Genomic DNA, 19,876 nt, shown 5'->3' with positions numbered 1-19,876 from the left:
TTTGGAAGGTTTCTGATTGGGTTAGGTAGATTTCAGGGACAGAAATGAAGGGTATAGAGTGTTGAATATTACTTGCGTAGTTGGATAAAACAGATATGAGATAGAGTTGGCAAATAAAAGGGGTAATAAGTTAGTTATACGGCTCACTACTTATTCTTATAATACAGAGGCGTGTTGCGCTTCGTCCAACCCAAATCCGGTCAATTTCCCCATACATCACCAATAGCAGAGCAGCGATTTAGTCGTGACAACCCGAACCTCGCATTTCATATGTACAACGCACAGCCACTCCCTCGGCCGCCCGGCAATGTTCTATTCTTTCGCTGTCGCCGCCTACGCCATGTTGCAGGTCCACTAAGCGAGATTCGCGTCACGGCCGATTTTCGCTATATAAGCCGAAGTTCGCGTTATGACAAACAACACCATTCCAACCACTGAGTGAAGCATTATCAATATGTATACTGCCTTCATGTGCAGCAACCATAAAGAACTTGATCTAAACCCTGGTTTCATACACCCTCTCTAGTATTGTCTCATGTCTTATTCCATTCATGTAGAATAGATACTTTTCATTGTATATAGGGGTAGTCAGTATACACGTAAAATGATGAGATCTATTAACCAACACGAATGTCTTATGATGAACTTAAGGTACTATGTTAAGCTAGTTAATATTAAAGGCTAAGTAAGTAGTTAAGTTAACATTTAAAGTCTTAGCTATAACTTTACCATTCAACTCGAAGTCGAAAGACTATTAATTGTACCTAATCGTAGAGGTCTAGAGATTACGTAATTACAAAACTTAAAGAGCTACTACAACTAGTTAGCTACCGGTTAATACGTTACATAATATAACTATATTAAATAAAACATTTTATTAAACAACTGACAAAGCATTAGATCATGTCATGTGTTTAAACGTGGATATTAACACAGAAGCTACTTTCCGTAGTTTACGACGGCGATCGGATCTTGTGATCTTTGTAACGGAATCGGAGTGCATCTTTAAATCCCGATGGCATTTTAGCATTTTCCCGCAAACATGTATCTTCGAAACGCCGTTACCGGAGGACTTCTGACCTTAGTAGCAATTATATCGACTCTGATAGATGCGATTAGTTATACGAGGAGGCGCTAAGTGTATTCAATAGTGTTCCTTGAGGTTGCGAGTTCAAGTTAGTTATATTACCTAGTACGTATATTGAGATATCATCTAGTTAACACAGTGATTCTACTTAATATAGTTTTTGAAATTCGTAGATGGTTGGATTCTTATAATATGTTTGTCAAGTGCTAAGGAGGTCATGTTATTAGGTAGAGATGAAAAGAGCTCAGCTTCTAGTATATAAGTGTAATTGTAATCTATGACTACTCAAAGATAGGGGAGGGTTACCTTCTTCGTCTAAACAGGTTGCCCTTCACCCGCCAATATCAAGAACCAATACTTATACGGTTCAATCACTTCTAACAACATTATCTCTACTCTAATCACTATAGGTATACAAGTGCATCCAGCAACAGAATGAGATAGACGCACTCTGAATATACATTCCACTGTGCTATATGCTTTAGTATAAGTATACCATGGTTGGTACTCAACCTGCCTATCATTTTCAGTAACCTCAATTTCTACATTCTCAGTCGTGATGTAATAATTGGGTGATAACGCAATATCTACCTCCCAGATACTAGGTTACCCATAGTACCTCGGTAGGTAATACTTTAACTTCTTCTTATGGTCGATACAAAATTGTAACGATGGTACTATTACGCGTGCTTGTTAGCTGCTTTTGCTATTGCAACTCTCGATACGGAAAAAATAACTACTTGAAAGTAAACCTTGCTGTAAGGTCTACCTCGGTATTACTTGAGAGCTTAGAGTAATCGGTCCATAGAAAGCTTATAGCTCTCTAAGCGATAATAAAGTTATTTTCTCGCTGCTTGCTTGATCATTTTGGCTCTGACGCAAAAATGCTCTGAAGATCATGAAAATTGATTAAAGATCATAACGTGTTTTACTCTTATTCTCTAGGAGATACTTAACTAATATGTCTCGTATAGTAGGTTGACCTTGTACGAATCTCCTACTTTGATATGGTCGGATTATTAGAGACGGGTGTAGTATGAAATTTGAGTGTCATGATTATTAAACGCACGTTCAAAGCGTGCTACGCCCTATATCCTGACTAGCAAACTAGGTTTTCGAATACTTGACGTAGACTTTAACTTAATATCATCAATTCTGACAAGCAAGGAATATCGTAGGCAAGAGGCAAAATAGAAGGCTATGGGAAGTGATATCCAAGATAACACAACGTCTCCCTAAAAGTATTTAGGTAAATTCTAGATTTCCATACGACTTGTTTAAATGATATATATTCCCTACGTGCCCCTTTGAGTGATTACTCAAATATCAATGTCTAACATATAGTGACGAGCTACGAAGTAAGGGATGGGTGATATTTGCCCATCTATATAGCATCCAAGCCAAACGTCAATGTTCTCAGCCACTCAAACATTCAAGGTAATATATATTACCGAAAGCAGCCTCAGGCTGGATCTTTTGACTATTTGGGTGCTATAGCTTTAGCTTGCCAATATCTTAGCTTTGAGTAGCTTCAAGGGTATCTTGTACTGATCTCGTTATGGAACCATAACAGGTAACTAATTACTTCCCCGGCACCTCTTCCTCGTCGGATACGTCTTCTCCTGCTTCAATAGCTTTCTGTCGCTTTTTCGTTTGTCGTTCCTTTTTCTTCTCTAATAATTTGGCTAGCGTCTTCGCAGTATTGAAAACACCTCCCGTACCCGCGCCGCAGGCAGCACAGCTCGGATCTTTTCTATACCTCTGTAATGCGCACGGCAAGCAGAAGTAGTGTTGACATCTAGTCACAATAGGCTCTTTATACGGCCCCTTGCAGATGATACAGGCGAACGGTATCTTCTCCAGTAAAGCTTCTTCGGCTGCGTCAACGTCACCTTCGTCGGCATTTGCGCCGCGATTGGCGCTGGCCATTACTTTTCCACCCGGGTTCTTCTTCCCCTTATTTACGTTTTCCCACTCTTTATCTAGCTGCCAGCCTTGTTTGTAGTCCTCACGAGCATGCAGGAACTTGCAGTTATCTCCAAAACCACAGAAGCCTGTCTGCTTGTAGTCTTTGCATACATCGGGCGCGAAGTCGGTAACTGTGATGGTCCTGATATTGGTGGCAGCCTTAATAGGCCCAACCGTCCGATTGGGCGCATTCGGATTCTTCTGTATGAATTTGGTTTGGTTGGCGAGGCCTTTGTAGGTACCATCCGGTTGTATAGAAGGATCTGCTGCTGCATCTTTGGATTTAGGGAGAGGTCGCGTCTTTCCTAGCAGATTTGCGTCTTCATCAAACCAATTCGTTTGTTTTGTAGCATCGTTTGTGCTTGTGATAGGTACACTGCGGTCGGCTTCGAAGACGGTGGCGCCGTGATTTCGGTCGGTTCGTGATACGTTATCTTTGGATGAAGCTGTCACTACTGCGGTATTCTTCTTCCTTCGTTTGACCCGTTGTCCTGATTCATCTTCAGATGATGTGTAATCGTCACTGTCGCTATCGGCAGGCGGCGGTGTCGCTGGGCGTTTTCGGATATTGGCTTTCCCCTTTGCGCCTCGTTTTTTAAAGATGGCAACTGGAGCGATAGGAGTGTCTGTCGCTGCTTGAATACTCGACGTACTATCATCGGCCATTATGTATTATTATTTCGGGAATTTATATCGAAAGATTTTATAATGTAGCGACGAGGTTGGATGTCGGTTTGGTTGATATTGAGGAAATGGTTAAGTTTTGCGTCATGCACCTAACTTGTAATGTTTTTCTAATCAAAAGCTTCTAGAAACACTGAGCCTTATCGTACGGGCTATCAACATCAATCGCCAAGATTTAGCGTATGAATGTTCCAGGTAGTGTACATAGTACAGCATATTATTACCTGAGCTAGCTTGATTGGTCGAAACCTTCCTACAGTGCGACCATAATGTACCCAGTAATTGTCTCTTCAGGTCTCAGCCTTGCATTGTTTCGACTAGCGGGAGTTAAAATTAGCAGGGAACCCCTCAAGCAGTGGGGAGCTCTAAGATTGGTTTCTCCTCAATGCTTTATGCGTAACACGCGTAACACAATAATTTCCTGTGATCCAATGATTTCCTGCTTCGATCCAGCAGATAGGCTGCCGGCAAGTTGTATGACGTGTTTTGAGATTAAGCTTTACCGGATTTTAGGTTGATATGTTGATAATCTGGGAGAACACAGATTGATCTTTTACGGCCAGAGAAGTTGAAATATATAGGCACGTTAGGTACCTACCTCCTAGGTATCTTCTAAGTTTAATATTGTTAGGTGTAGATGTGGGGAGAGTAGCTCATACCTAGGTACCTAGGTATTATTAGGTACCTATAAAATTTGAGTTGGCGATGGAGATTACTTGTACCTACTGCATCGGTACCTGAAGTATTTAGGTACCTATATTCCGTATATGAGGTACCTATTATTGGACATTTCAACCGTATATACAGTAATAGGCGCACTTTAAGCACTTGCGGCCCGCCACGTGTTAGAAGCTAATACTTAATATTTTCACACTGTCTACGGGATATTGCATTGATCCCTACCGTAGCTCATCCACACTTCCAGTCGCCGCAAATCCACAGGCCACCTCCAGCTGCATTCAATTGTTTAATACAGATTTTCCGTTCTTCCTATCTTCAACATCGGCATCTTTGTTGACTCTTGTCCCCCCCCTTTCTCTCCCTTCCCTCTGTTGTTTCTCCCGGCCTCCCTTCTTTCCGTCCGGGTCCGTTCTTATTATTTGTGAGACAACCTTTAGCCAATTTAGGAATCCGACCGTTTCTTAGACGGATTTTCCAAGTCTCCAAATTCTCAGCCTCCGGATCCCGTTTTGGAGCTCATTGTTTCTTCTTGAGCAGGACGCGTCGTCTTACACGGCACCGGTCAACGGTCAACCGCATGCTCGCGCCGTACCTGCATTCTACCTAACAAACCTACACACTCATTTAGTCACTTATCTCGTCATTCGCTCATCTGCTGTACACTCTTCTAATTGTATCACCTGAATTTTTTCTATTTTTTTTTTTAAACCAAAACTAAATTATCCGCGACGCCTTTTTGTTTCTTTTTTTCCTTCTCGTAGGGACCTTGTTCTGTTTAATCAATTGTTAATACCTACCATCGTTACCATCGTTACCTTACGTTACCTTTAATCCCGACTGTTTAACAAGACGACCGATTTTCTCCTGCTTTATTTTCCCCGACAATTACCTGCAGTCGACAAATACCTATCATTTCGATTATCCTAGACGGGTTAAGGACAGGCCAGCACAAATTTGAATAATCAAACGTACTTTAAGGTACCTGTCTTAAAAACCTTAGGACGTGCTAATTTTTCTTCCTGGGCGGGCACCTGCGTCGCGTTATTTCCTGTGCAACGATTTGTTTAGGTTGTGCCTTCGCCCTTCGCGTTGTACAATCGCAATTGCACCTGCATGTTTTCGACCCGCGCACTGTACTTCGTACCTCATAACATTGGATTGGTGGAATCGACCTGTCAAAACTTCAAACTCGGACAGACACCGCGTCCTTGAGTTTATAAATTCTACCAGTAACATTTGCAATACCCCTGTTACTAAAAATTCCAGCGCATTCGAATTGACCTGAGACTTTGATCGAGGAACGTCATCCGAGGCATTCAATTTCGATTGACAGCAAATCAATAGAAAAATTTTTGGCCATTAGCTGTTCTGTTTGCCATATTTTTCGCCGTCATCAGGATCATCCAAGTCATCTCACGTCAAAAGTTGGGCGCTGTCAAAATCCACGCCACACTGTTCGAATCTTAATTGGACGTGTACTTCACTCGCTGGGCCTTCGGTTTACCACTCAATCACTTTCGATTCACTAGGCTGCATCTCTTTGGCTCTTGGCCCAGGGGCAGTATTCGTTAGCTCCCGCCACGTCAAGAACATCCTCTCTATTCACCATATTTTCGTGATTCACGTGCGGCCTTCGCGTCTTTATCAGGCTGCATGCCGCAATTTTAATCCAAGGGGAAATCGCCTTCTCCTTGGACACCTGCAATCGGCAGCGTGATGGCTTCATTTGGTAATAGAGGCGGGGCTTCATCGCCTTCGCCTGCCATTGATTCCCGACATGATCCTTTCGTAGTACCGGCATCACCTCCAAGTGCGAGTCGTCACCGATTGTCCACTTTCGACTCTCAACTTTTTTCGCTAAGTCCCAATGCGTCGCCGACGCAGGCGAAGCGTGCATTAGAGGCTCATTTGGCCGAGACGGATCGAAGAATGGAAGAAGCTGGGAAACTCGGCACAGCTTTGTTACAACAGCGTAAGGAGCTGAGTCAAAGATTAATGGAAGTTGAGAAGCAGAAGGCTGAAGGGGAACTCTCCGATGATCTGCGACAAAGACTAGCCGAGATTGAAAAGGATTATAATGATGTCGCCAGGGAAAGCGCACGTGCATTTCTACCAAAGCAGAGAATCCCTAGTAATGAAGCTTCTGCTGGATCGCCATTCGCGCCGGAAAGCAAAGGAGGCAGAGTAAGAATTTCTAATATGAAACTTAGCAAGTATCAATCAACTAATTGTTCATGCAGCGTTCTGTGAGCCCTTCCAAGTTCGAAGACCAGGCAACTGCATCCCCAACCAAATTCAGTGTTCCCAACCGAAAAGTCCGAAATCAACCTGCCAATCGAATCCACGATATCGAGTTTGCGGCGGAAATTAGCACATCTCTAATTGCTCAGGTGCGCAATTTGCAAGGCCTGCTTGCCGAGAAGGAAGAAGAGTTGAAGGAGATCAGAGTTGAGAAGTCTAAGCTCGAATATGAAGCAGAGGGTTTCCAACAGCGAGTTAAGACGCTGGATGAGAGCGAGCATCGCTACAAGGATGAGAACTGGAGTCTCGAGACTCAGGTCCATGACCTCCTTGCCAAAGAGAGAGAGGCCGAGGATCGGTACAAAAAGTTGCAACAGACTCTGACTGCTCTTCAAGCCGAGAAGAATTCCACCCAAAAGGAATTGGACGAGGTCAAACTGAATCACTCGAAACTGAGCGAGGAGTATGCTGCGGTAGTCAAGCATCACGATATAGAACTTGGTTCTGCGAAACGTAATATAGTCATTGCCGACACCGAACGAGCGGCTCTGCGGAAGAGGATAGATGAATTGACCGGACAGAATCAAGAGCTCGCCAAAGCAGTGTCTGCTTCGCAGAGAGCGAGAGTGATCGAGCGCGAATCAATCCTTGGTATGAACCAAGAAGATTCCGAATCTGCGCACGACAAGACGACGCCGGAACACTCGCCTCCTCCTTCGCCTGTGAAAGGAACACCGCGGCACTCTTTGTTAGAATCAGAAACGCTCAAGACATCTTTAGGCCATGCTCATCGCACAATTCAAGGACTAAGGAGCAATGTGCACAGGGAGAAGACCGAAAAGCTTGAACTTAGGCGCATGCTACAAGAAGCTCGCGACGAACTAGAGAAATTACGAAACGAGCCCCCGCCGCCACCTAAACGCACACGCAAAGCCGAGGTGAAAGAACAAAGAAAGCCGTTGCGGGGACTACTGGGAGGCCTGCGTACTGTTCGAAGCGAAGTTTTCTCTGAAGACTCGAATTGGGAGGACCAGCCCGATTCTACAAGCCCAGGTCATTCGACATTAGCTTCGCGATCCAGTAAGTTTGAATCTGTAGCGGAAGAACCATACGAGCAGTTTGAAACAGCCAACGAGACGAGCGACGCTGCGTTCGAAACCGCGCACGAGCCGGCGACTGAGACGGACGACTTCCACACAGGTGCTGAAGAATTTTCGAGCGATGATGATGCCGAGACTGAAACCGAAAGCCCCTCGAGGCGCCGTACGCCTAGAAATAGCATATCTGCCTTCCAGGGTCGTCCACGGAGCGGATCTATGCATAGTACAGCCTCGACCGAAGATGAAGATTTTCCCTTTGGCTACGACGCGGGAGCGCCTGTCACCTTACCGCCCTTACAGGCTAAATTCCCTCTCCGAGTTAGTCGCGGTGCTTACCGTCGTTCGAGACAGCCTAGTGAGGAGCCCGCTTTCCCCAGCAGCCCCCCAAGTATTGCGAGCAGCAGTGTAGCAGGCACTCCTCACCAACCTATCAAAAATCTGGCTGCTGAACTGGGCGAGTTCGATGGCAGTGACAACGAATCGTATCTATCTGCAACTCCTAGCAGGAGGTCCATTAGGGGCCGGACCGTATCACCTCCACCACCGGTTCCTTCTCTGCCGAGGGCTATTATGATTGATTGTAGTACAATGACAGATGAGATGCCGGACACACATACTCATGCCGCCGATCTGGCGGTTCTTCAAGCCGAACATGAAAAGGCTCTCAAGGAAATTAGCGACGAAAAGGCATTTGCGTACGCAACAGCTTTGGATGAGCTGAAGAGCAAACATGAAGAACAACTGAGCAAGATGCAGCATGACGCCAGCCTCGCTCATACACATGAGCTTGAAACTTTGAAATCAAGTCATGTGGATGAGATCAACAAGTCAATCATAGAAGTTAAATCTGTACATGGACAGGAACTCGAGGCTTTAAGATCAAGTCATGCGGATGAGCTGGCGAAGACTCTTGCTAATGCCCAGAGTACCTACGCTAAAGAGCTTGATGTGCTAAAGTCTAATCATGCCAAGGAGATTAACGAAGCTATTGCTGAGACGCATGCGGCTCACACTCGAGAGCTGGAAGCTCTCAAGTCCAGTCATGTTGAAGAGATAAGTAAAGCCGTCTCTCACACTCAAAATACCCATTCTCGCGAATTGGAGATGCTCAAGTCTAGCCATGCCGAGGAGGTTGACAGAGCTCTTGCCGACCTCCGTACATCTCACACACAGCAACTCGATGAGCTTCGATCAAGCTATACCGACCAAGCCGCTAAGGAAGCAGCCGAAGGCCAAACTACCCATGCTCAAGAAATTGATGCCTTGAAGGCTTCTTTCGCCAGCGAGGCATCCCAGAAAGACCTGGCTAGCAAGGCAGCTCATGATGCTGAATTAGAAGCTCTCAAATCTTCTCATTTGGAGCAGATGATGGCAAGAGAGGCCGAGATTATGGCTACACATGCTACTGAATTGGACAGCCTGAAAGCTAAGCATGCTGATGAGTTGAAGAATATGAAGCTCGAGAATGACAACCGTCATGCAGCAGAAATCGCTACTTTGGTTGCAGCACATTCAAGCCAGATCAACCAGCTGAAGAATGAACTATTCGACGCGCATTCAAAACAAGTACAAACCCTCCAAACCGAATACGCCGAGGAACTTGAGAAAGCGAAACAGCAATCCGATGCAGCCCATGCGGAAGAGCTTGCATCATTGAAGGCAGGCCATTTGGCACAACTAGAGGAAGTAAAGAACGCATTAGTAGTGGCGCATGGCAAAGAATTGGATCTCGTCGAGGCAGCGCATACGAAGCACGTTGAAGACCTTAAGAATGCTGCTGACGCCCAGCGCGGTGCAGAAATTGCCACGCTTGTGGCATCTCATGAGAAACAAATTGATTCAATTAGGGCTGAGAGTCAAGCTACATTGGTGAAGGAACTCACGGCTCTAAAGGAAGTTCATGCAGAGGAGATCGACAATCTAAACAGTCAGCATGCTGCTACTCGTACTAAGGAGCTAGAAACTTTCAAGGCAGCTATCGACAAGCAAGTCGAGTCATCCAAGACCGAAGGCAATGCGGCGCACTCTCAACAGATCGAAGCCCTCAATGCTGCCCATGCGGAGGTCCTTGAAGCTCAAAGACGCGATATCGAAAAGTCTCAGTCACAAGCCTTGGAATCCCTAAAGGCCTCTCACGAAAGGAATATCGAGACTCTGATGAGTGAAAATGCAACTGCAAGGTCAAAGGAACTGGAAGATGTTACTTCGGGTCATCTGAAGGAGTTGGATGTGTTGAGGCAAGAACTCGAGTCTTCTAAGACCAAAGCTCTTGAAGATCTCGCCGCTACTCATTCGCAGCAGTTGGAGAACCTTCGCCAGAGTCACCTCGATCAATTGGCAGTGTTGAATTCTCAGCACGAGTCCTCTAAGGCCAAGCTCGAAGAAGAACTAGCTAGCGCACATTCAGAGGAACTTGTCGAGCTTCGTCAAAACCTTAAATCATCTAAGGCTTCTGAAATAGCCGCGCTAAGTAACAGTCACGCAAAGGCCCTGGACATACTCAAGATCGAGCACGGAACAGCGGAGTCCCAAAAACTACAGGAGCTGACCGATGTGCACTCTCAAATGTTAGAAAATCTCAAGACTGAGCGTGATGCAACTGAGGCACGGAAGCTGCAAGAATTGACAAACGCTCATTTGCATGAATTGGAAAATCTTCGTCAGACCAGTGATCATGCGAAGTCCGAAGCATTGTCAGCCTTAGCGGCAACTCACGCGGGTGAGATAGAAAAACTCAAGGAGGTTCATGGCGATACGCAATCCCAGAAGTTGCAAGAGTTGACAGAAAGCCATGCTCGCGAGTTGGAGCATATTCGAAACGAAAGCGACAGTGAGAAATCCAAAGCATTAGCAGTTTTAGCGGCAACTCATGCATCTGAGTTGGAGTCACTTAAACACGAGAATGAAGCAACACGCGTGCAAGAATTAGAAGATCTCAAAGCTGCACATATCAAAGCACTGGAGACTCAACATGCTGAGCATCAATCTACTCTTGGCAATGCATTGGAAACTCTTAAGAACGACCATTCCAATGAGCTTGAGCAACTTAAGAAGCAACATGACGTCGCCCAGGCCGAAGCTCTTGAAGCTCTTCGTGCAAGCCACTCCCTAGAGTTAACTCGGTTGAAGAACGATGCCGACGCCGCACTCACTAGGGAACTGGCGGCTCTCAATGCTGATCATGCAAGCTCCCTTGAGTTGTACCAGAATGACAACGCTGCAGAAAAAGAGAGACTTTTGGCCGATCACGCCGCAGAACTCGAAGCTTTACGCAATTCTCTCCAAATCACACCTCCTAGCCTGGGTTTCTCTACAATCAACTCGACTGAAACCGAACCGGTTGAAATATCCGAACTCAGAAGCCCCAAACGCGACGCGTTTATTATTCCCCATGAAGATCGCTCGGCACATACATCATCTGATACTGGACTCGGATTGCTTGGGCGTAGAGGTGAGAGAGCTTCGACACCAGAGATTGCAGAAGACGATACTCGTCAGTCTCCGAGTGCTACACTTGTTCCCGAGACGCCAGAATCAAAGAGACCGTTTAAGGAGTTATCTACCAACACAGATGTTCGCCCTTCGCAGAAGCCAGCATTCCATACCTCCAACCAAGGTTGCCAGACTACTCTAACTTCAGACGGGCTAGATCAATTACTGAAGCAGCAAGGTTATATATCTCCCGATTCGTTCACAATTACCACATCTCGGGGCGAGGTCATCGTAACACCCTTCGATGAAGCAGAGGCCAGGCAGAGAGCTGGTGATTCTAGCGTTATTTCCGCCACAGACCCAGTGGCCGCGCGACAGACAGACAGACCAGCTAGTGCTCAAGCTTCCGCTTCGCCTAGGTTGCCTTTACCTCCTAATCACCGAGAAGCAATCGAAGCCGCACGTACACACTCATCCAGCGGTAGCAAAGGGCCAATGGGACCTCCAGCACTCCCAGCATCCGCATACAGTAATTCAGGCTCGAGACCGGAAACACCAAGTAGCAGGCGTCCATTGTCCCCAAGCTCTATTGTCAAAGGCACACCAACACCCAAAGCAGGCCGAAGTTCAACCTCAGGTTATGCAGATGTCCACTCCGTACCAAGGATGCTCCTTCGCAGCAGGCAGTCATCCGTGTCGTCTTTTGCATCCGAGATCGATACAAGATTCAATATCCGTGGTGAAATGGGTATGGATCCTTCAGCTTTTGGTCCAAGTACCGATCCTCGCATGATCCAAGCCATCACACAGACCATGATCGGCGAGTATCTTTGGAAGTACACGCGCAAGACTGGTCGCGGAGAAATGTCCGAGAACAGACATAGGCGATATTTCTGGGTACATCCCTACACTAGGACATTATACTGGAGTGATCGTGACCCGTCTGCCAGCGGCCGAACCGAATTAAAGGCGAAGAGTATTCCGATCGAGGCTGTACGCATAGTTGGTGATGACAACCCAATGCCGCCCGGGCTTCACAGAAAGAGTCTAATTATCGTTTCTCCCGGCCGGACGGTAAAGTTCACATGCACTACTGGTCAGCGACATGAGACTTGGTTCAATGCACTGTCGTACCTCCTACTTCGAACAGGCGACGAAAGTCAGGCGGATGCCGAAGACGTAGCCGGCCAAATCACACAAGAAGATGTTGACGAATTCAATCCTTCCATTAACCGACGACCAGCTAACGGCAACCGCCCGCGACCCCCTCCATCCTTGTCTTCATACAATTCGGGGGCTACGCGTGCTGGTTCACCACGGGTTGAAGTGTCCATGAGTATCCCGACACTTACTCCCACACGTGAGAGAGAAGCCTCTCGAAACGGTACTCTAGGAAGATTGAGCGGGTATTGGAAATCAAGTTCGATAAACAGCACGTTTAGTAGCCTGAGAAGCAAAACCCATATCCCTCAAGAGGGCGCTATATATGAAGCAAGCGAGGTCCCTGACAGCGCTGAGGATCTAAGGCAAATAATCGAGGAACAGGACCGAGCGTCTGACAGGCTCGAGAATGTTAGAGCTTGTTGTGATGGTAAGTTTAACGAAGTGTTCCTTCCAGGTTGCATGTACTAACTTGAGCGCAGGGAAACATGATGTTGGAACCTTGTCACACACGAAGCGTGGACGTATCCATACTTCGCATTCACAAACCCATTCACACACACACCCCGGGCCGTCAACGACGCCGACACCTGGGAGTACCTCTGTACGGGACTCGCGCGCTACCACGTAATTTGGTTAATACCTACAATTGCAACAACACCAAGTTTAGACCTATTCTAGTCGATCACTCAATATAGCATTTTGCACCGTCTCGCTCTGTTTTTCTTGCTACGAAGACCAGTCATGGATTCTCACGACGCTTACGACTTGCATTTTCCTTTCCGCATCCTCTAATTCGCATCCATTCACAGGGCCCTATGCCATACCGACCCACCGTGGTCGGGGCTATGATTGCATTCCACTGCGTTAAAATTGTGCCAACATACCCAAAAATATTTCTCGGAATCATTCTGGAGTTAGGAGAACAAAGGACCGTTTCACGCACCATCAAATCAGTCGGATACGGATACTCGAGATGGTCGGTAAAGCCCATAGGGGAGGAAGTCAAGGAGGTAGTTATTAAATTTTACGAGATTCCACCTATAGGAGACAATGTTCCTTTGCCAAGTGTAGGGTCTCTACTCTCTACCTAGCCTTAAGTTTCGCTGCACGGTGCTCTTTATCTTGAATGTTCTTAGGTTGATTGGTCAAAAGGAGAGCATTATTGCATGCTGTCGTTAGAGTATTGGCTTTACAACTGTTGAATGAGACTGGTTTTTATTATTCCTGGTGTCCAAACTACAGTAATGATTTATGCTCCAACGGGCTTTATTCGAGTTTGGTCTGCTAGTTAAGTAAAGTTGTATTTCCGTAAAGTTGTCATGTTGTGGAGGCTTCGCTATATCCGATAATACCGGTATTGCCGGAGGTAACCTTGTAATCCGGTCTCTACAACAACAATAATATCAGTAATCGTTTCTAAGAGTAACGTAATAGGACAGGCATTAATTACTTGTTAACCGGTTGATTTAAATCGATACTCTTTCCAAGAGACTAATGGGAGTTTACTAGTATTGGCCTGAAACAGCGAGGAGATGGAGGGCCAAGCTACATGATTCACTACACCATTCACACATACTGAGCCTGCTATTATTAGAATATTATTGGAGAAGGCGACAAATTGTTTACGTATAGTCAGTGACAATTGATTTTAATCGCGATTCGCTCTTCGGAGATAAAGTATAGCATTGATTGAGCACCCTATGTCAACGAACGCTAATAGGTTGTTTTACGAGTGCGATTCGGTACTGAATCCATGTTCCAAAGTTGGCGAATACAAGCAGGATACCTACCTAGGTACCTAACCTAAGGTGGTATATCCAAGATGGCATTTTAATATAAAAGTGACAATAGTCGGTTACACACAAGTAAAGTCAATAGATCTTTATCAATACATCTAAAGACATCCATATCTAAAACTCATACGAAAATCCCTAACCAAACCAGCTCTAATCACAACTATTAACTATGACATCAGATAAGAAGGTTGTTCTAGTTACGGGTGGTAAGATAACATATCCCATTCTTCAGTAGATGTATTTATAATTCACATCAGGTAACACTGGTCTCGGCTTCGAAATTGCGAAGGCTTTGTACCAGTCTGAAATTCCCTACGAGATCATCATCGGGACCCGGACTATATCCAAGGGCGAGGATGCCATCGCAGCACTACGCAAGGAAATCCCGCAGTCTGCCTCCTCGCTCAGCGTTGTACAAGTGGACCTCAACTCCGACGCGTCACTTGAGAAGGCCATCGAGACCATCAGCTCTCAGCATGGAAGACTAGACTCACTGGTCAATAATGGTGGCGGTAGTTTCGACGCGGATATACAGGAAGGTAAAATGACGCTACGCGAGGGCTTCAACGCTACCTGGGATCTCAACGTGTCTGGTACCCACGTGCTTACCACTCTCGCGGTCCCTCTGCTACTCAAGTCTACTGATCCTCGCATCTTGTTTATCACCAGCGGCACAAGCACGCTCACAGAGACCGAGAACACAACTCATCCCAATCTTGCGCGCCTCAACGCTGGCCCGCCTGCCGGATGGCCGAAACCGAAGGTTGGAATGGCTTTGACGGCGTACCGTTCCACTAAAACGGGTCTGAATAGTAAGTACCGTCAAACTTATTTCTTTTCTCCCTAATCAGTAGCTCCCAGCGATTATGACATGGTAGAAATTCTTCTCTACCCCGAGAAAGTTGCTACTAATTTATGTTTGTACAGTGTTGATGCGTGAATGGCATCGCATTCTCAAGAACGACGGCGTCAAGGTATGGGCTGTATCCCCTGGATTCCTTGCTACGGGGTTAGGAGGGATCGGCTCTGAGAGCTTAAAGAAGGTAAGTCGCTTACCGTAGGAGCCTTATGGTTCTTTATTCCGCTAAACTTGGTATAAATCTCGTGTTGCTAACCAGTGTCGTAGATGGGTGCGCTTGATCCATCCGTCGGTGGTCAGTTCGTCAGGGACGTTATACAAGGGAAGCGGGACGAAGATGCTGGGAAGGCTATTAGGTCAGGTCTTAGGTCGGGTACTATCCAGCCGTGGTAGATGGTAGATTCAAGATGTTATAGAGGAGGTACCTAGCTAGTTCCCTAAACTGGTCCGTCACCTTCAGTAATAAAGGAGAATATATTATGTAACATTGTAAATTTGACGCTTACTCTATATATCTTAAATTGACGAAATAGTCTCGGACATCTTTTCCTTGCTTGATAAAGTCAATTTTTAAGCTATTCTTATTCCTAGGGCAATCGAGGAATGCTTAAGAGGTGCCTTACTACATTTTATTGTAACATTCCATTTCAATTATTTTCTTTCTTTGTTTTAGCTACTGGCAATAGAGCTCCACCCCAGCTAGGTTCAGATTTCATCACAGCGTAAGTATTCTCTCCTTATCATGGAAATTAGGGAATGAAACAAAGGTTACTTAGCATTGACTTCAATTGTAAACAAGCTGTTTAAGAAAATGATGGCCTAATATCATTAACCAATAAAGGGCGGTGATATATCTTAGGAAATATAGCCTAGTAAATCAAGGGTGACGCTTATGATACAAAGAGATAGGTCTTAGGGTTGATTGTTCTTGAATAAGAACTTGTTCCTAAACATTCCCAATGATTCTAGAACAATACGGCTCAGACATTGCTTATATAAGGTCGTCGAAATCGTTGTCCTTTTTATAATTAAATAAATCGTCGAATCCAAGCCGCCAAACCTCATCCCCAACCGCCGAACTTTTATCAAGATACTAGCTGGCGCTGAGTATCTATCAAAAGAGGCCAATATGTGTACCGAGTTATTTTCCATCTACCCATGTTCCCACAGACGATTAACATGGGAGTATTGTAACAAGGCAAAAGCTAAAAATATCCTTAAGCGAGGGCCACCTGTTCCTTGTGACGGGCACAAGAGTAAACAAATCCCACCCGACCTCGAAGAGAGTTGTGGTCTGCTGTGCCTGACCAGACCATTTCAGTGTAGTGGCTGCGGCGCCTCCAAACAAGTCGGATGGATCTGCTCGCGGTGTAAGTGTATACGAGACCCCGACACGAAAGTGTTCATCGAGTGCGGTTGTCGCAAGCACAACTGCCTCGAACTTACCTATGGAAAGCCGGGTAGTGCACTTTGTAATAAGTGCCAAGCGGAATGTGATCCGGTCCCGCAAACGGTTCCTTATCTACGACCTCGTAGGTCTATGCCAATACTCCACTGGCGCTGCCATAAGTGCTCTCGCATGCTTTCCACACCTGGTACCAATATGATGTGCGATGGACCTCATGGCTGCGGGCATCGCCGATGTGGTTATTGTAGCCCGCTGTTTCAGTGTAGTTGTAAGTGCGGTTGTACGTATCATTTTGTCAAAGGGGGTGTCAAGCCATGTGATTTCTGTATTAAATCCTGCCTCAATAAGGCAAATTAACGTAACCCGCGTAGATCCCTAGAGTAGATCTATAGTGTAGGATGGATTTACTATGTGCTTCCCAGCCCTAGAATATCATATAGTTTCAGTCCACTTCGACAACACTCGCTAAGTTGGCTCCTAGAAAGGGAGCCATAAAAAGAATCGACTATCTTGAGAATAGTAGCCTTAGGCTGATATTTGCCACTGATAACTCTGACACACGTACTCCTAATAGCTTACTGAGACTATATCGTTTGGCAACGGGGATTATTATACAGATAAATAGGTAGTTCTTCGCCACAAGTAGTGTATCATTTCTAAAGGTAGTTAGAGAATAAATCCATATTGCCCCTTTACCCTGGGGTATTTAAACCATAAATTTGCATATTAGATTATATTGCGTGTTAAAACACAAAATAGTGGCACATTTCGATAAGGCATCAAGAGCGTTGGGCTGAGGTGGAGCGGCATGTGTATTGCTTGGAGTTCGGAGCGGACTCCGAAATCGCTGGGGTTATGCAAAATGATCTAAAATTTAGACCTTGTAGTCAAATTCTAGAGCTATTCGAAGTGACATACGATGAGACGAACGTTAATTCTTGTTCGTCTTTGGTCATAAGGACATCCTTGGGCTTTGAACGAACTAACACCTGGAGGCTGGTCCACGAGCCGATTTGCTTTTATAATAAGGCTTACGGGCCCTAAGAGGAGGTTAGCCGTTACTTCAATACATAAAACACTTGCAAAACTCTTAAGGCTATTGATTTTTTTATAAAAGGTGTCAAGTGAGGACATCGAAAGTTAATATCACGTTGTTAGGAAATCTTCCCATGTGCGTATCCAAGTTTTTGGTAAGTGGTAAAAATCTAACTTAGTTAGCGAGCCCAGTATTTCGGCTGCGTTCCCCGAGCATGAGGCTAGCAGGCATAGTTGGGCTTTGGGGAATAAATGATGTACAGCGTCAGGGGCTGTTCACCCCTGACCAGTGTCGTATTTGCATTTTTTTTAGGCTTGCCCAGCCACCACCATCTTTCCTCGGCTCTTCCCCCGACCTGCCAGATTAACGGACTGGTAGAGGACGAATGCTTATGAAAAGTTTTTCTTTCATGTATCGCTAGGATGACCTAAGATTGCTAGAATCTACCTACCTAGGTACATAAGCTTATAGACCGTCTCTAGCGGTAAGAAGAATATATTGTATTCCAATCAGCGTTTGCGAATAATTAACAGCATCCTTAGATGTCAGCGCGCGTTACCGTATTCTACTATTAGAGGTAGTATTCATCATCTTCTCCACACCCACGATGACTTCCGTGATCCTCGATGGCGTACATGTGAGTCGCAGAATACCTTGTAGATCCTTTCGCCCCCGGACCCCGACACTATGGACCGAACAAGGGTACCCGTCTCTATTCTCTATCATATGTTGCTTCGGTAGCATTCAGTTGCACCAATACATACATAGTACGCATACTACTAATAAGACTAATAGTTAGCCTTGAGAACGGTCCTCTTGAGTGTGGAGATGAATTCGACTAGGCTTGACAAAAATTAGTCAGAATGGCTCGAGTTTTAACACCGTCAATAGCTTTAGTTCGTTATTATTCATGCGGAGAGGTCCAGGGTTTATGGACGAGTGTAGGTATTTATCTTACCGTCTTACCTCCAAGCAATTCTACGTCTGAATCCGGGATTATTTTTCAACTGTTCATCATACATCTTCGCCCCCAGGAACGTGGCACCTTTACCAATATAATGTATTCATAATAATTAAGCTGCTTTAGAGCAACTGCTTCCCGAAAACATGACACGATGCGGTACGATTCGTACGAAGCCCAGGATGTCGGTTATGCGTGCGCGGCGCTGTCGGTTATCATCTTAGTCAGTCGAGTAATCATATCTCGATGGCGACGCGAACCTGTCGACCTCAGTTTCGTCTTTGTCGTACTGTCGATATTAATGATTATTGGGAGGGTCATCGCCAACAACTTTTATCTGAGATTTGGAACGACCAACGAAGTTTTGAAAGATCCGCACGTCTCTGATTATTACGATACGAGTCGCTTAAAAACTGGCAGCATTCTCGTCTTGTTAGCCAGAGTTCTTCTTACGGCAGCACTGTGGTTTCAGATTTGCCTTCTGCTCTTGTTCTATTCAAGAATAACTTCGGGAATAACATGGGCAGATCGTCTTACCAAGACAGCTTGGATCACAGTGGTCGTAACCTTTATCGCCGTTGTGCTAGCAACATTCCTGGAATGCCGTCCGATCAGCTTATACTGGCAAATTGAACCCAACCCAGGGCAATGTGTGCGAGCCTACGTCCAGTTGCTTATCCAAGGAATAGCCAACATCGTCATCGACCTGTTGCTACTTTTCATCGCGTACCCCTTAGTTTGCCTAAGGAAGCGGTCTTTATCAGAATATATTTCCCTTTACTCCTTATTTGCGCTTGGCACATTCTGTATTGTTATCACCATAATAAGAGTGGTCCTGATATTCAACGAGGATTCATCTCAAACCACGCGGAGTTTATGGGCGTCGGTTCAAATGTTCGTCTCGTGTTTCGTTGCAAATGCACCGACTATATACGGCTCTCTGCGTGTTGCTCAACGGAAGAGGTCTGGACATAGAAGTACACCTGGTTATGCCAGTGGTGAGCCGCTAAGTCGGCCCTCGCGTCTAGAAAGAGACTCTTGGATAAAGATGGACGAGGAGATCGCCCTTGCAAGGACTGCGCCCGGTGTGCAATATAATCCGACACCACCATTTACTACCGCGATATTCGATAACGATAATATTTATCCAACGTCACAATCTCGCCCATGATTACTTATATCAGATACTTGGCTCTTCTACTTTAGATAAGCCTCGACATCAACCTACAAGATACATATTGGAACTATATACATGGATATAGTACCTATACGCGTCTTAAAGACGACGCTGTCGTGAAAAAAGAAAAAAAGGTCTACCAACTGGGGGAATATCGCTATGTTAGCAACTTTACAGCAGGTTCAGCAAGTTACGATCTTGGGAGATTCTCACGAAATATGTGAGAGGCACGTAGCATATGATTTACCGAGTTGTAATATTTATATTAGAACTATACTTTGA

General features: G+C 45.4%; 3 protein-coding genes across 4 annotated transcripts; 2 read left to right on the top strand and 1 right to left on the bottom strand.

Moving 5' to 3' along the window:
• Nucleotides 1-2,668: 2,668 nt before the first annotated feature.
• GL218_07696 (Pre-mRNA-splicing factor cwc-24) lies at nt 2,669-3,721 on the bottom strand (the record flags this gene model as incomplete). The annotated part of the gene is made up of 1 exon (XM_033584464.1): nt 2,669-3,721. The coding sequence occupies one exon, from the start codon at nt 3,719-3,721 to the stop codon at nt 2,669-2,671; it is 1,053 nt and encodes a 350-aa protein (XP_033432335.1).
• Nucleotides 3,722-6,136: 2,415 nt separating this feature from the next.
• Nucleotides 6,137-12,985, top strand: GL218_07695 (Anucleate primary sterigmata protein A; the record flags this gene model as incomplete). The annotated part of the gene is made up of 3 exons (XM_033584463.1): nt 6,137-6,604; nt 6,661-12,784; nt 12,837-12,985. 3 exons carry the CDS (start codon nt 6,137-6,139, stop codon nt 12,983-12,985), a joined length of 6,741 nt encoding a protein of 2,246 aa, XP_033432473.1.
• Nucleotides 12,986-14,322: 1,337 nt separating this feature from the next.
• GL218_07694 lies at nt 14,323-19,588 on the top strand (the record flags this gene model as incomplete). 2 transcript variants are annotated; one of them, XM_033584461.1, is made up of 5 exons in its annotated part: nt 14,323-14,359; nt 14,411-14,965; nt 15,081-15,196; nt 15,280-15,368; nt 18,544-19,588. In XM_033584461.1, 5 exons carry the CDS (start codon nt 14,323-14,325, stop codon nt 19,586-19,588), a joined length of 1,842 nt encoding a protein of 613 aa, XP_033432332.1. The 2 variants fall into 2 exon arrangements, with proteins under 2 accessions (XP_033432332.1, XP_033432333.1); XM_033584462.1 differs by lacking the exons at nt 14,323-14,359; nt 14,411-14,965; nt 15,081-15,196; nt 15,280-15,368 and having other exon boundaries at nt 18,572-19,588.
• Nucleotides 19,589-19,876: the final 288 nt, after the last annotated feature.

This window comes from Daldinia childiae (genome assembly GCF_008694065.1).
Source record: "Daldinia childiae strain JS-1345 chromosome Unknown Scaffold9, whole genome shotgun sequence".
Lineage (NCBI taxonomy): Eukaryota > Fungi > Ascomycota > Sordariomycetes > Xylariales > Hypoxylaceae > Daldinia > Daldinia childiae.
This window is presented reverse-complemented; position numbering and strand designations above follow the sequence as displayed.